This window comes from Planococcus citri, chromosome 3 (genome assembly GCF_950023065.1).
Source record: "Planococcus citri chromosome 3, ihPlaCitr1.1, whole genome shotgun sequence".
Taxonomy (NCBI): Eukaryota; Metazoa; Arthropoda; class Insecta; order Hemiptera; family Pseudococcidae; genus Planococcus; species Planococcus citri.
Window position 1 is genome coordinate 82,886,851 of NC_088679.1, and position 17,437 is coordinate 82,904,287.

The window sequence follows — 17,437 nt, forward strand, 5'->3', positions numbered from 1 at the left end:
TACTTTTTTGCCAAAAATTGTCGAAAAGACCTTCCTTTTTACTAAAATTGTCCATCGTCTTGAAATGTTTTTTTTTTTTTTTTTTTTTTTTTTGCTAAAAATTGCGAAAAAAGGTCTCTTTTTATGCCATAAAGTTGTAAGTTGAAAAAAGAAAATTTCAATTTCAAATGTTCTTGTTTTTTTTTGTAATTTTTGTTTGTACATTAGATATATGTTTTTCTTGAGTTTTTTCACTTTTTTGGTCACTTTCGAGGTTTTTTGAATTCTAAAAGTTACTGTTTTTGGAAAAAATTGGATAAGCACGAGCTCTGCCCGTGAATATTTTCCAACTCCGAGCCAAGAGTCAATTCATCTATCATTACCGAGGGTACCCTTTTCTCTATCAAAAAGGACACAATTACACGTGCTATCAATATGTAGTATGAACATACGAGTATTTTGAGCCACATTTATAGTAACATAGCATTCGGCGAATGCAAAAAATTATCGACAATTTACAGTCTGCTGTGCTCTTACAAGGTACAAATGAAGACAACCTATCTTCCGATTCAAGCAAAATATCTGAAACACAATTTGTCGAAGTGGTACGAATTTGTGGCTGTATTTTTTGCGAATGATAGACGCTCGTAACGTAATGGAGAAAGCGAATATCACTACGAGGGTTTAGCGGGCCGAAAAATTGACGAAATATTCAATAACAGATCTGTATGTAATATATATGGCCTATGTCATCACCCTGCTCTTCTACTCCCACCCTTTACCAATATTGTATAAAAAAGAAGAAATTTAGGTAGAGAACTCGGCTATAGTACGAGTTAGGTATGGCTACGAAATATGTGAAAAAACAAAACTAAAAAATATCAGAACACGCATCGAATAAACTTACGAGTGGGATTTTTACGCGTGGTGAAGTAAAAGCTGAATCCGCGGCCGCTTTTTGGAATTTGATATCGTACTAAAGCGGCATTTTGCGACGATTCTAATACCACTTTGATTCGTTTTTTGCCGCAGAATTCGCGTATCCGTTCTTTCATCGGTTTCGTATAATCTTGCTCGTTTGGAAAATACGAGCCGTTTAACTCCCAGCCGTCGACGAACTGAAAACAAATGCAAATCGTCTCGTAAAAAAAAGCCAGCCAGCGCTTAAAAATTTAATACCTGTACGGTTTCGTCAAATGTCAAATTATCGAAAATGTATCGTAAAAAAAAAAATTAACTACATTATTACTGGGCCCCTTTATACGTGTATTGGTATTACTAGGTAGTACCTATGTGTTTCTTTACTTGCGCTTTGCTGTACCACGTTAATCAATTTTTACGACTCCATGTGGTTTGCAGAGCGTCGTTATTTATAATTTTTCTCATCGTGACTTGAACTGTGATTGGCGTAAGATTAATTTTTTTCGCCGCGCCGATAAAACATGCCAAAAAATATCGTCAATTTCGTAGCTTTACAGAGCGGCCAAAATTCGCAATTTTACATAAACGACCGGTATCGTCGATAGTGATAAAACTTTTTTTATTCCATCTACGTACGTAAAAATCACCATCAATTGACTTAATTTGTTTTCAGAGTGTTGTGCGCGTTATTGCAAAGTGACTTGAAATTATGAATTACGATCGACCCCCCCCCCGGCCCCTCTTTTTCACCTCTGGTCAACGTTTGGATGTGGAAATCTGCGCCGCCGCCGCCGCCGCGCCTTGAAGCTTCAGCAATCTAAATTACGAGTAGATAGATAGAGATACTACATAGATAGGTACATAGATGGTTGCCAATGATCCACTGAACTAGAAATTTTGTTTTTCCCCCTAGGAAAGAATTCGAGAATTTTAGAAACAATCAAAATTCTGCTGGAGGATTTGAATTCCTTAATATGTATTTTGGACGATAAAGTAATTTCTCTTCATTTAAATAGGATACAAAGATGATTTGACTATTTTCAAAATATTTTCTAATTCGCCTCCTTGGTCCATTTCTATCAGAAAATCTCTATTAGTTTTAACTCCCCGCTCTCCCCTGGATGATTTGAATATGGAATCTGAGCTCCTGAGCTCCCTAAATTTTCAAGAATGACTGGATATACGAGTAAGTACTTATAGGTTAATGTGAAGGAATTCCGGCCCAACAATTTTTTTTGATTTTTCTCATCGTTCAGACCCTTCATACGTATAAAAAAAGCTGGCATTTTCTGGGAGGCCGAAGGCATTTTTTTCTTGAAAAAACTGTTACATATTTAGAAAGGTTTTTACCACAAATGGAAACTTTTAAAACAATTTTTAGGGATTTCAATCTTTAATTTTTTACCGACTTTGCCGTGAAACGGAAAAGTAAGGTATTGTATTTGTCATGATGGTTCAAGAATTGGGTGGGGTGGATTTTCTTGACGTTTCGGAGTGTGCTGATCACGATAAGACGTATGGCGCAAAACGAGATAAGTTTATATTTATATAGGCATCTCGGCAGGCTTATGAGCCAATTTTTCAAAATTTCAAAATTTTTAAAATCATTTTCAATTTCTGTTCTAATTAACTAATTGAAATTCTAATTGCACAGTCATTGAAATATATAATTTATCTGTATCAAGAAACAGAATAAAAAATTTTCTCCAAAAATTTTTTGAACTATATTGAATTTTGTGAAAATTGCTTGGTTGTCAAAAAGTCTGAACCACATCAAAATTTTTGGTATCAACAGTATTCCCATAGAGCAATAAAATGCAGAAAAATCATTAGTCAAATTTATCATCGTGCATACCCAATTTCAACAGGGCTTTGGGTATGCCGACCAGTAGGTACTTCCTATTCTATAGGCCTCATGTTAGTACTACATCTAGCGAACATCTCTGAGAAACATTTGGTGCGCGCAGCTAACTTTGACAAAACTAGTTTGAAACAGGTGGCTGACTTGTTATGTAAGATTAACCTTTACAAAGTGAGCCAGGCTGGTAAACCTACTGGTTCACTTCTTATGCAAGATTAACCCATACATGGGTTCACAAGTGTGCTGTTGTGAACATATATATACATATTTATATATAAACTTCTCTCGTTTTGCGTCATACGTCTTATCGTGATCAGCACACTTCAATTCGTCAAGAAAACCCACCCCCACCCAAATCCTCAACCATCATGACAAATAGGTACAATACCTTACTTTTCCGTTTCACGGCAAAGTCGGTAAAATCGTCTTTGTGCGTCAGTCACTGATGACTGATAAGACTCTGGGATGCCCTGAATCGGAAATTTGCATCTGGGTGTAATAAAAGTGCACCGCGGAAGATGCACGAAGCTAACAATGTTCAATCAGGACTCAACGAACCCGCATACTGGTGCTAGGTAGGAATATTTCATGTGTGTGTTGATCTCGATATCTACATTCTACTCGTACTGTCATTTGATAAAAGGCAATGGATATGGATAAGTTGAGTCATGTAATGTAAGTTTACGTCTACCGAAGTACCTAGACCTACTTATCATCTATCGAACGTTGGTGTTTTTTCATTTTTATTTTTGTTTTGCTGTGTTTTCGTATTCAAATTCGCCGTATTTTTAAGTGCTTTGCAAGATCGAGAATTATTTGAAATCGAGTAAATAACTCGTAAGTATTGTGATTTATTTTTTTCACTATCAGGTATTCTCTGTACAACAATTAGCTTTAAAATCCATGTGAAAACATGTGGTCATTTTTTATCATCGAGAGGAAAGTAATCAGTTATTCGGTACTTATTTCGATCCAATAAAGCGGAGGAATCTTTTCAAACGAATATTTTTTTTTCAGATATATATTATGGTTCGAATTCTTTTTGATTATTTTATTTCGGGCAATTTGATGAAGCTTGCTGTTCAATATTATGAGAATCTCTGCTGAGCTCGAATGTTCAAAAGCACCATTTTCGAGGAGTTTTAAACGCCGATTGTCCACTGTGGTGAGTGATATCTAGATGTACTACCTGTAGGTAGCTGATTTACTTAAAAATAAGACCCCTTTAGTGATGATGATATTTCCTTTAATTGTGATCTAGTCGTGGTTTTCGATTTTTTGGATAACAAATCGTATATTTCTTCCTCTCAATCGATTAACCCGTTTTTCTTGCGATGTTTGGAGGTTTTTATTTCGTTTGACATTGCAGAAGCTGCAGTTCAGTTCTGACTCTGAGAAAGGAGAGGAAGCTTTTTGTGTCGATTCGCTTGACTTTTGCAGCGTCGCCTAGTTGTGTTTTGATTTTGGAGATTCGTATCTCGTAATTTTATTAGACTAGTAATTTTGGGTAGGTGTTTTTCAGCCATAGCTATGATTTTGTGGATTTGTGGCAATTTTAGGACGCGAAATAAAAGAATTCGAAATAGTTGAGCAAATTGCCCAAGCTTCAAAAAAAGTTTACGTTTTTGCAAAAATTGTCTCAAAGTCTCGCTTTTTTTGGCCAAAAATTGTCTAACATACTCGATTTCTCAAAAATTGTCAAAAATTTACGCTTTTTAGAAAAATGGCAGAAGATTGCCCTTTTTTAAGAAAATTCGAAAAAGACCTAATTTTTTTCCAAAGTTCTCCATAAGTCTCGCTTGTTTGACAGAAATTGGGAAGAAGTATAATTTTTTTCCCCCAGTATAGTTACTAAAAAGTCTTGCGTTTTGCTAAAATTGTCAATACTTACCTTGTTTTTTGACAACAATTTTCCAAAATTCCAACTTTTTAAAAATTTAACAAAAACTTTCGCTTTTGCAAAAAAATGGCCACAGATTACCCTTTTTCGCAAAAAATTCCAAAAAGTCTCATTTCTTCCCCAAATTGTCGAAAAGTTTTGCTTTTTTCACAAAAATTGCGAAAAATAATATTTTTTGCCAATAATTATTATATCTACCCATATTTCCAGTTTTTCCTAAAATTGTCAAAAATTCTCGCTTTTTAGTCCAATTTGTTAGGTAATAATTTAACTGTTGAAAAGTTAACTTTTTTCAAAAATTTCAAAAAAGTGTCACTGTTTTGCCAAAAATTGAGCCAAAAAGCCCCCTTTTTGCAAAAATTTGTCGAAGTTTTGCTTTTTCAAAAATGAAAAAAATGTTCGTTTTGATTTTTTTTTGTAAAAACCAAAAAATTGTCAAAAGTTTTGCTTTTTTGTCAGAAATTCCAAATAGTTGGGGAGCTCGCAAAATGATATATTGCCACCCTCCCCCCGGTCGATCTTCCAGTACAACTTTGTTCTTGAAGGGGGGGGGGGTCCTAAGGAACATTTCTAGCGCTTGTTCTCAAAAAAAAAGTGGTCCTACTTACAAATGGCGGCCATTTCGATTGACAGGTCAGCCAAAATCGCTGATTTTGCGTTCCAAAATAGGGCTTGCACGAAATATTTTAAACCGTACAAAGGTAGATCGAAATATCAGGCAAAAATTCATCACCTGTCAAAATTTCAAGTGCTTATGTGCGTTTTTCGAATTTTGGTGAATTTTTGAAATTCAAATTTAGGCAAATCAGAATTTTACCAAATTGACCAAGAAGGCTGAAATTTGGAATATACCCTATTTTCGACACGCCAAATCGATTGGAAACTGTTTCATAACGTTTTGAGCAGTTCTGGAGCCTTCAACAAATGTTTGGAAATTCGAAATTCCCACAAAATTTCATCAAATGGAGTTGTAAAGCCGAAATTCATTCTGCAAAATAGTTTCAATGCGCTACGAAGTCGACTGGAGGTGGTTTTCAAGTCGTATTGGAGCCTCCAGTTGATTTTTGAAACTTGAAATTTCTCAAAATTTCATCAAATGGAAATGGAAAGCCGAAATTCATTCTGCAAACTAATTTCAATACGCTACGAAGTCGACTGAAGGTGGATTTCAACTCGTTTTGGAGCCTCCAGCGACTTTTCGAAATAGAAATATTCCTTAGGATTCCCCCTTCAAGAAAAAAGTTGTCCCGGAGGATGGACCGTGAAAAGGCTCCTCCTTTTACTACAATTGTTACAGTTTCACTCTTGGGCCAAAATTGTTTTTTCCCTCCAGAAATTGCAAACATTCTGCCAAAAAGTCTTGTGGGGGGGGGGGGTGGCAAATTTCCAACTGCCTAGGGGCGCGAATATGTTAAATCCGGCCATGGTTGTTTGAGAATTTGTAGATTTCTAGTTTCATTCCTCTGAAATTTTGAGAAAATTTTTGCTTTGGCTTCAGAAATTCAACAACTTATATTTAGGATGGGTCATTCCGTGTCAACTCAACCAACGTTTTTGAGTCATGTCTTTCGATTTCGCTCAAATTTTTTTTACAACGTATACCCACCCAGTAAGTAAGAACCCCGCAATTAGTTTGGTCCCAGCCCCTTCAGGGGGCGGGTGGGGGGCTTCCATTATTTTCACATTGCCTCGAGCTATACTCAACTTCAGCAGCCCATTCCTCCAAAACTATGATACTTTGATCAAAACTGATTTCACAGTTCGAAAGAGCATTGCATTTAGAACTTTTTAAGCATTTTGAAATTTTCAAAAGTTGAAAGTTGAACTTTCAAATTGAAAGTTCAAATTTAAAAATGACGCTGCAAGTGGTAGCTACTATTTAAAATTTTGAAAAAATTCCCATAGATGTACCTTTTGATGCTTTTTCGAAATATTTAAGTTTCGAGATGGGATCTCCCAATGGAAGGAGGAGCACCCCCACCCCCAATTTTGGGCTGAACTTTCGAAAGAAAATCTGGGGCATGTGATATATCGAATTCTATGTTTTTGGTGACGCTGAACACGAATATGAGGTCAGATTTTTGATAGGACCCCATACACAGCCCCCAGCACCTCCCCAAATGGGGTAAAAGTTCAAAAAAGCGTTTTGTTCGTGTGACACATTGAATAGTATGTTTTTGGTGACGCTGAATACGAATATGACGTCAGATTTTTGATTGAACTCGTCCACGACCCCCAGCACCTCCCCAAAGGGGGTGACCCCCAAAAAAATTTGTTACATTCGTGTGACACATGAAATAGTATGTTTTCGATGTCGCTGAACACGAATATTGCCTTAGTTTTTCGAATCGACTTCACCCATGGCCCTCAGAACTTCCCCCAATGATAAAAGTCCAAAAAAATTGTTGGGGGCCGTGGATGGGGTCCAATCACAAATCTGACGTCATATTCGTGTTCAGCGTCACCAAAAACATACTATTTCATGTGTCTTACGAACAAATCACTTTTTTGTGAACTTTTACCACCTTTGGGGAGGTTCTGGGGGCCGTGGATGGGGTCCTATCAAAAAGCTGACGTCGTACTCGTGTTCAGCGTCACCAAAAACATAGAATTCGATATATCACATGCCCCAGATTTTCTTTCGAAAGTTCAGCCCAAAATTGGGGGTGGGGGTGCTCCCCCTCCATTGGGAGATCCCATCTCGAAACTTGAATATTTCGAAAAATCATCGAAAGGTTCATCTATGGCAATTTTTTCAAAATTGTAAATGGTAGCTCTCACTTGCAGCGTCATTTTTAAATTTGAACTTTCAATTTGAAAGTTCAACTTTCAACTTTTGAAAATTTCAAAATGCTTAAAAAGTTCTAAATGCAATGCTCTTTCGAACTGTGAAATCAGTTTTGATCAAAGTATCATAGTTTTGGAGGAATGGGCTGCTGAAGTTGAGTATAGCTCGAGACCATGTGAAAATAATGAAAGCCCCCCGCACCCCACATACCCCCTGAGAGAGCTGGGACCAAACTAATTGCGGGGTTCTTACTTACTGGGTAGGTATATATTGTAAAAAAAATTTGAGCGAAATCGAAAGACATGACTTTCAAAATTGCCTTTTGTTGGTTGAGTTGACATGGAGTGACCCGGATTGGTGCGGTTGAATGTGGGCGATTTTTGTAGAAAATACAACGTAGAACTTGCCAACTCGATACGATGAATTTTTGATCCCATTTTCTCCTCTCCTCCCCCCCCCCTCCAAGTTACATCTGTTGGTATAGGTGTGAGTATAGGTATATGGATTAATTGATAACGACATTTTTATGGATTTGCAGGGGTGATTATTGTTCGCGGAGTTTGCAGAATCGGAATTCCACCGTTTTGACATGGAAGAATACCCCCTAATGTTTATGAATACGCCGGCTTCGCTGCAATATCTCACGTCAGCCGAGATGGCTTTAATGGTATGGCGATGTAAATACGCGAGTACGAGTCATCTATACGACACCCCTAGATCATTCTTGGGGGGAAATCTGCGAAAATTCGGCTGCAAAGAAGTACTCGTTGTTCCGATTCCGCGTCGCATCGAAGCGCTGATTAACGACCACATTCTAAGAATTGGCGGCGATCTGTATTCTTGGATCGAGTTTCATGCTGATGATAGGAAATTCTTGGATGGAAGTTGTGCCGAAGAATTTTGCCGATATTTTAAGCATCTAGTCGTCGATTTTACCGGTTCCATTGGCTTTAAAGCGAGCGCCGAAAATATATTGAATTCGGGCGAATTTAGCGACGACGTGCTGAATTATGAAATCGCCTGTACGTTTTGTTTAGAAGACCAAGTCAAGCGGTTCTGGCCTTCGGTAGAAAATGATGCGAGAATAAAAGACGTAAAGTTTGGCCACGATACGTGCTACCTATTGTATTGGCATGGATGTATGAAATCAGGAAATTCGATCAACGATGCCGAGTTGGCTAAAATACTGATTCTGCACACTGTCGGGAGCCATGGCTACAACGGAACAGCGTTCGACTATTTTTATAAAATGTTACCAGATCACGAAAGAGAATCCGTATTTGAGTTTTTAATCTCGGAAGCTGGTTACGTATATACAGCTCTTATATTTTACTCTTCATCGTTTCATAAATTGGACCGATTCCAAGCTGAAAGGCTATTCAAACGTGCGGCTGGTTGGATTTTTACGTTTTTATTCGAGGAAGAATATTATTTCCAGTTCGCGCTTCGATTGTGGACTCGTATGGGACATTTAGTACTGGAAGATGCCTCGATATCCCACCGAGTCATTGATGCTCTGTGGGAAGCGTTACATGCAGGGTATGAATTCAATTATATCCACGATTTGATGGTAGAAATCTGGTCTGATGCTTCGGACGAATTGAAAAGTTACATTTCGGATGGTTATCTGACCTACGGTTACGACTGTGGATTTTCCTAGGTAAACGAGCACAATGTGGCATTTGTGTTGGCGTTGCTGAGTAGTTCGCGAAAGTTCTCCAAAGAAAAGGCGTGGGAAAGTGTTTGGCTTGAGGTGGCCTTACGGTCACAGGCTTTATATTTCGAACAATTGATGAAATATTGTTTAACCGATGACGATGCCGTCGAACTTTTCAAAGACCGGGTTGCGGATTCCAAACGTCTTTTCAAATCGTTGATCCAAGCAGGATCTTATGCAGACTTGAAAGATTATCTGATGTTTTGTTCGAAGGATACGAAACTGCAGTTTCAACAGCTGGGTATAAATGTGCTCGCCTCGAATCTGTACTTCATTTTACAACACGATGACGATAAATTCGCTAAATTCGAATGGTTCGTCGGCGAACTATTCTCAAACGTGCGAGAAAACGTAGATAAATTCAAAGTCCAGATTATCTCGTCTGTTCAATGTGTGCAGTTTTTGCTCACTGTGCGTCAAGCTGATGAAGTAAGCTCGAACGATTTTGGCAGAATAATTGACCGATTTGTTAGCGATGAACGAGAATTGCAGCTAGTGAAACGTCAACTATTTGAGTGTTGTCGCACTTGTTCTCTTGATTTTATTTACGAAACGGATAAATTCGACGCTAATCAATGGCCAAAGTTTCTCGAATGGTGTACCTCCGATCATGAAAAAATAACAGCCTTCAAACGCTCGTTAAATGTGGACGTGATTTTCGTCGCCCATTTGAGGAATTATCTGCGTGATGAGAGATATGGAAGAGTTTCAGATTTTCCTGGCAATTTTTTGAAATGGTATTTTGACAACGCAGAAGACGAGAAAAATTTCAAATTGGAGAAAATAAAAAATTACGAGCAAATCGATGTTCTACGTGTCGAAATGAGAGGGGTAATTTACGATGAATATTCTACATATAGACTGTTGGAGTGGTTTTTCGACAGTAAAGTTGAAAATTTACGCGAATTTTGTAAAACTTGTAACGTGGAAATTCGCACTGGCTCATATACAGCTCCATCATGGGAGTGGGACACTGTGTTCGATATTGATATACGTACAGATTTTGAAAAAAATAGGTTAGCGCGCGAGTTCAATTCAATTCTCGATAAGTTTGTTTCTTAATTGTAAAAAATGCAGGCGCTTAATTTGTAGAATTTTATTTCAAATCGTGTTTTTGTATTGTTTTGTTTATTGATTTTTACGAGTTCTACCAAAAAATACCTATCGATGATTTTTTTTTGTGGTTTGAATCTATTCAACTTTTTTATGGCGATAAATTGAATTTTTTCGTCTATATAAGTGTTTGATTTCTCGAACGTGCTTTTGAGTATAAAATTTCTACCATCTTGTATGTACTTCCAAGTCCCAGTGGTCAACAAAATTTCTGTATTCGTTTATTCTATGCAGTTTTAGTTCTTACCTATTATACCTATTTAATTTTACCTATACCTACCACTTTACGTATTTTATGTTTAATAAAATGTCTTCAATGTTTTTGATTAATTTTTATGATAGCATAACAAGCTCTAAAAGTAATTTGAATGGTTTTTACTTTCTTTTTTTTTTTCAAATTTAGAATTTCAAAAAAGTTTATAAATGCTCCAAAACGACTTGAAACCATCTACAGTCGACTCATCGAGTTGAAAATAAATTTTGATTTTTTTTTTCTTTTCATTTTCGAGCCAATAATTTAATTTTTTTAAAATTCGTCGAAAATCGAAAAAAATGCACTCGAGCGTTTGAAATCTTGGCTGGTGATTTTTTTTTTTTTTTGGAAATTGATGCCATTTCGATCTAGATTTGTTGGGAACAACTCGTTCGCAATTTCAAGTTTTTCTTTTTGCCAAAATTGCAAAAAAATCTAGGTCTTTTTCTTAAAATTGCCCAAAAGTTTTGTAAATTGCAGATGGCAAATATGCCATGAAATATGATACTACAAACTGTAAAATGGGCATTAAAAATTACTGGAAATTACCAAAAATTGATGAAATTGTGGGAAAATTGAGATGAATTGAGCAAAAAATTCATCTAGTCAAGTTCTTCTGGATAAAGGGGAGGGGATGGACCCCTTCCCCTCCCCCTTCCATCCTCGAGTTGTATGTTTTTTAGATGAGGTTTCATTATCTGATTTGACAATCACGGAATGTCCCATTTGGAGAGAAACCGAGCCTATACACATTACACATAAATTTACTGTTGACTTGATAGAAAGCCAACGTTCGATGAAGTGGTGGTGGCTTGGTGCACATGAACACGGTCTGAGCAATTTTATCGGTAGGTATATTTTTCTTTGAACAAAAATTTTTCACTGTACCTACCTAAACCTATAGGTTCGCGGACAAAGTTGGAGAATAAGTACCACACCAAGTCATAAAAATAAACACTTACTACCTACGATTCTTTTTCAAGAACTCTTTCGGTCTACTTTTAAAACTTCTTCATAGGTAGGCCTATATCTACAGCTCAACAATCATATTAACGTCCGTCGTGGAATCTGCAAACATTTCCGGTCATTTCGGAAAGCAAGTTACGTAGGATGTTCGAGAAAAAGGGAGTTTAGCAAACTTATCTTGTTTTTTTTTGCAATCGAGTCACGAATCTTCAAATTGAACACTGAGATGTGATACGAGAAAAAAAAACGATTTAGCCGAGACGATTAACACGAATAAAACGGATCATAAGATTTGATTTGATTTGATTGCTGCACAATTTCGAACGAATAAATAGGTACGCACGTAAGGGTGGAAATTATTCGAAAAAGTGTTGGTCTCAATGGAACTCGAATGAATATGAAATTGTTTCATTAACAAATAAAATATCAAGTAGGTAGTTAGGAAGGTAGGTGTAAGAATTCTTCGATCGTTTTTTTATTTTTTTTCTTTCCTAATGGATTCTCAATCAAGCAAAAGCGTAACACTTCTATACCTATTATAAGTAATTAAACACATAAAATAGTGTAATTTACGACCGAAGATGCTTTTTTCTTTTCAATAACACAGGTTTGAGTAACCCATACACACACACACTTCACACGGGTAACAACCAACCAATAAAATTCCGAACGCAATGAGATAGCGCAAATAAACATTAACTTGCGGCTATTTGTTAAATCATCGCCAAAATAATGCCGTTGCTGGCGGTGATAGGTAAGGTGTAAGGTACCTCTACCTACAGTCCTACACTTACAGGTGTGCGTATTTGGGTCATAAACTCGCGTATAGTCGAAGGAAACGTACTTTAGGGAATTAAAAACAAGGTTTACACTATCTTTGTTTTTCTTTTCCAATACCAATTGTTGAAACTGTATTAATTCGTAGCAGCGCGCGCCCGTGTCCGTGATATTTATTCGACATAAACCAAAAGACGAAGATTAACATTTCACCCACAGCTCCGAGTAATCGAGCATTTTGCACCGGTGAGCATCAAATAATGAGATTATACGCGTTTGTTTACCTCCACCTCCACCTCCACCTCCACCTCTACCTATACGAGTATAAAACGACTCCTCGATGAATAACTTTCCTCATTCATCAGTTTTCATCGCTGCGCTGTGAGGTTTCTTTTTCTCTTATATTTTCCTGCAGATCTTGAAAAGTTCGCTAATTTTTTCCTCCCACGTTTTATCAAATAACTCGTTAACGAGTCTATAGATGGATTGATAACTACGTACTTATAGTAAATAAATACAGGATGTTCCGGAAATCGTACGTTTAGCAAAATTCAACAATACTTGAATGTGCGTAGATATTAGATACTGTAGTGATCGAGGATACGAACAAAAAACATCATTACGGTGGTTGCCTATCTTGTGAATTGACAGAATATCCAACAGGTGGTGAAAGTAGTGAAAAAGTAGTGAATTTAGTCAAAAAAGTATATTGAAAAAAGAAAAAATTCATTAATGCGATCGTTTGTATCGCTTTTTTCCCCTAATTTTGATCGAAATTAAGAAATAGGCTACTTACTTTATGTACAAATTTTCTTCCAATTTCAATTTTTTTTGGAAATTTTCCTGTGAAAAATTTGATTTTGTTAATTTTTTAAAATGTGGTGGGAGGGGTTGAGTGGAGAGCTTTCTGAAAATTTGATTGAAAAAAATAAGTGATTTTTTCAAGAAGAAAAATAAAAATCCGTTAGATACCGCGAATTCAACTTCTGGTAATTTTCAATACTAGAGGGGGGGGGGGGTTAATTTGACAAATTTTATGACACGTTCTGCAGCTTTGACAATCATCATTCAATTTTGAGAATTTCCGATTAATTCTTGGTATTTTTCAATGATCTAAGCTCTTGAGCAGTTTGTGCAAAATTTTACCCCAATGAGACATTTTCTCAAATTTTTGTCTTTTTCCGATGGTCCATCAATTTTTGATGTTTTTGACTGATTTTCATAAACAATCAATTTTACAATTTTTGTGATACTTCCTTTGTGAATATTCATTTCGGGCTCTTTATTAAACGTCGAGATCGTCAGAATTTTTCCTTCGGCCTTCGACCATTATTATTTCATATATCTGTCAATTGATCAGTAATTTTATAATCAACTAATCCTTCTTAATTTTTCTTTGTTTCAGGTGAGCACGAATTTCCTTCCAAAAGTGATTTATGTGGAATACACAATGAACTCGCGTATGAGAATAAGTACCTACCTAAGTAATTTTACTATCCTTGTGAGAATAGTTACGTAAGTCACTTTTACACATGTAACATTTTATTTTCAATGGCAAATCAAAAAAAAAATCTACAATCACGGAATTTTAAAATTAGCTGTAATAATTTTTACTGTAGGGTACATCAGGTTTGAATCGAGATGATCTGATTTTCCGAATACGAATTGGAAACAGTAGATGAAATTTTTGAGTTTGCAAACGATTTTGATTTCGAATGAATTTTTGAAAATTCAAAATGTTGAAGTCAAATATGGGAAAAAATCAAAATTTCACTTAATAGACCGAGAGAGCTGAAATTTAGCGTGTGTCCTGTTCTTTTTTCGAAACCTCAAAATCGATTGATTGGAAACTGTTTCGAACCATTTTGAGTGGTAGACGGTAGTGTCTGGAGCACCGCCCTGGCAGATTTTTGAAAATTGAAATTTCCACAACATTTTACCCAATTGAGTTGTTGAAATTAAATTTACTTAGTAGGTAACTAGGTACCCCATTTTTGATATGCCGAGTCGATTGGAAGTGGTTTCAGGTTCAGACTGTTCTGGAGCCGTCGCGTCGGGTATATTTTGGAAATTTCAGATTTCCTAAAAAATGTTCTAAAAACCGTACAAATTAACTTTAGCGTCATTTTTTTCAGAATACAGGGTATCTAACAGGTAGTGAAAGTAGGTAGTGAAAAAGTATTGATTTTAAAACGGGGCTGCGAGAGTAGTGAAAAAGTAGTGATTTTAGTCAAAAAGGTAGTGAAAAAAATTTTTAAAATGCAAACGTGGAACAGAAACCTTTAAATTATTGAAAAAATTGATTAAAATTACTACTTACTTCGTAAGCAAATTTTTTTCTGTGTGGTGGGGGGGGGGATCGAGGGGAGAGCGAGAGCTTTCTAAAAAAATTGGTTGTAGAAAGGCATAGTGAAAAAAGGAGTGAGAAAGTAGTGATTTTTTCAACAAAAAAATTCTGTTATATACCACGATTGAAGAAGCCACGTGCTTTACAAAATTCGTAATTTACTGATTTAAAAAAAATCATCAAAATGTAAGAAAATGTTTGAATCATTCAAATGATGTCCATTACCCATAGGTGAGCGAACAAAAAATTTTATTATGGCAAATTGCTCGTGTTCAAAATTGAAGGGGCAAACTTGATTTAAAATTTCCGTCGTGCCCTAAATTTTGAAAATTGTGTTTCCTCTTGAATTTCGAAGATGGGTGATTTGTCATAAAAAAGCATGACTTTTATTTGGCAATTTTGGAACAAAAGGAGGTCTTTTTGAACGTGCAAATCAATTTTATTTTGATGTTTTGGGTGTGGAGAAAGGTACAAAAAATTATGGACGTATATCTTTCGAGAATTAGCTACCCTTAAAAATGAAGTGACCAAAAAAAAACTGCTTATCTCACAAAGAAATTTGTAGTGCCAACGCCTTTTTCTATCGTTTAAAAATGCCGTGCTTACGACCTTTTTCATTGCATTCAGTTATATTTCCCAATTGGAAACATTGGTCTTTGAAAAACTGAGGGAGGGGGAATCAGAAAAAATCATTGTAAAATGGGGAAATCACAAAGGATTGCAGATTGTCTATTCACTTCTTGACCATGTTTGTAATCCTACTGCGTAGTGCGTACAATGTACATACAAGTATTTATTGTTAAAATAAAGTTTGGAACTAAATACCTATACCTAGGTGATACTCGTGGAGTAAATATTTACCGAGACAATCTCGTTGTTTTCGCAAGGCATGTCAATATAGTCGAAATGAATCTGAATAACTTCGTCCGGATTTGCCATCATGTAAACACCGCATGCAGCATTTTCCAATTCGTACATTTCTCTGGTCGCTTTGTAATAGTAGTGGCCTTTTTCCGACGTGACCGTCATACAATCTGCGAATCAGGAAAAGAATAAGACATAACTAACATACGAGTAGTAGTACACCTTCTTGAATTCGAACACGAAAAGTAAAAGTGAAATTTGTCCTTTTTAGTAGAAAAAAGAAAACTACGCGTACCAACTGGGTCATTTGTAGTACGAGTTTCGCTGCAAATTTGAAATTGTGTAAAGAAGAACCACCGAACGAGTGACTTTAAAGCTTTCAGGTTTATGGTACCTATTGTACATTTCTTGATGCGAGTCGATGTTTCGAAAAACTTTGCGAAAGGAGTTTTTGACACGAAAATTTAAAAGTATGATGGTTGAGTGGATCTTTGGGAGTGTGAAATTCACTTTTCGTCTCATTTTTACGTAGGTATAAAAAAATTGAAAAGATTTTTGTTTTTGACGAAGATGAACGAAAAAAATGAAAGTTGAAAATGGGCACGAGCCTGATTCAAATTTTGTGCCACGGTTACAAATCTTAGTTTATAGGAAGCATTTTTTGTAATTTTTTCGAAAAACTCGCGTAATTTCGAGCATTTTGAAAGCAATGGTGTCTTTTTAGGCTCTGTAAAGCTGTTCGTCCTTGGCTAATTGTGTACTCAATTTTTCGGCGACGACGCTATAAATGACCCTCTCCTTTAGTCGAGATCTCGTTCTTTTAACGGGTAGGTAAAGGTATGGGGTATGGTAATTTGAACTGTTTTTAAGCGCACCGGCATTTATTTACGAGTATATAATACTAAACGTACTCGAGCGTATAATTTTAATAAGATCGTTTACTCGAGGTTACACTTACTCGTAATTATCTAGTCGTTCATTATGACGTACTACGATGTTTTGTAATTTACGTACCTAGTCAAAAACTTGCATTAATTTGAAATATCGTACTCGATCGACTAATTAAATTTATCGAAAAACAGGGTTGTTTTACCATCGCATCGTATCAATTTATAAAGATGATGTTACTCGGTGTGTCGGTAGCGCGAGCGTACAGAAAAACGATCTGCCGCAAATAGCGCGCGGTCATTTCTCGTCTTTTTGTGTATCGCTATCGTATGAACGTCCGTAGGTGGTGGCCCACTTATAGGTTTTGGTACATCGAGTTTTTCAATTTATTGAAAAGTATTATAAGGTCCGACGACCGGTAGTGGGTAAAAAAAAAAAAAGAAAGAAAAAAAAGGCAACTGAGACTGAGCAAAGTTGTGTGCGAAAGTTATTAATTTATAGTTATTAGTGGAATAATACCGTCGCCGTCGCCAAGTTATCGACTGTTTTTCGAAGCTGGACGTCATGTAGGCTTTTTAGTCCGCAGCAGTAATGCTTATGGTTGGTACACTGGAACACAACCCTCGGAGGGGTAAAGGTGATTTTTCTTTTGTGCTCGAATTCGTTTTATGTATGTTTTGATACGTCGTCAGCTTTTGTTGCATGTACTTATTTAGGTACGAGGAAGATATCCCAAATGGCAGAAAAATGCTTGGACCGAACGAAGCTATATCGAAAAAGCATGCGAAAGTCCGCCCCTGAGAAAAAGGGTGTTCCAAAGCCCTTGTAATCGAACGTTTACCAGCTCAGATTGATTTTTCAAATTCTCGAGTCTCCAGCAATACCTCAGTTTAATCGAAAAAATTTAACCGACACATTAAAGTAGGTACCTATACCTATAGGTAACAAATCGACCAAAAAAGAACTCATTCTGCGGATTCAAAATCTATTATTTAAAACGAAAATTCGTATAGGTACCTACCTAGGTATTTATTTTATTTTTGTATTCGCGAAATAAATTCAA

The 17,437-nt window shown here is 36.3% G+C and overlaps 2 protein-coding genes across 2 annotated transcripts in view; one reads left to right on the forward strand and one right to left on the reverse strand.

Annotated features, from left to right (window-relative positions):
- LOC135839896 (corticotropin-releasing factor-binding protein) overlaps window positions 1-17,437 on the reverse strand; it is a 46,682-nt gene that overhangs the window by 2,613 nt on the left and 26,632 nt on the right. Inside the window, exons 3-4 of the mRNA XM_065356148.1 lie at window positions 15,484-15,656; window positions 887-1,097 (exon numbers count right to left, since the gene is read on the reverse strand). Coding sequence (XP_065212220.1) covers window positions 887-1,097; window positions 15,484-15,656 — 384 coding nt within the window. The remainder of the gene's footprint in view (window positions 1-886; window positions 1,098-15,483; window positions 15,657-17,437) is intronic.
- LOC135839895 (uncharacterized) lies at window positions 3,246-9,940 on the forward strand. The gene is made up of 3 exons (XM_065356147.1): window positions 3,246-3,598; window positions 3,779-3,926; window positions 7,988-9,940. Exon 3 carries the CDS (start codon window positions 8,039-8,041, stop codon window positions 9,107-9,109), a length of 1,071 nt encoding a protein of 356 aa, XP_065212219.1. The 5' UTR covers window positions 3,246-3,598; window positions 3,779-3,926; window positions 7,988-8,038; the 3' UTR covers window positions 9,110-9,940.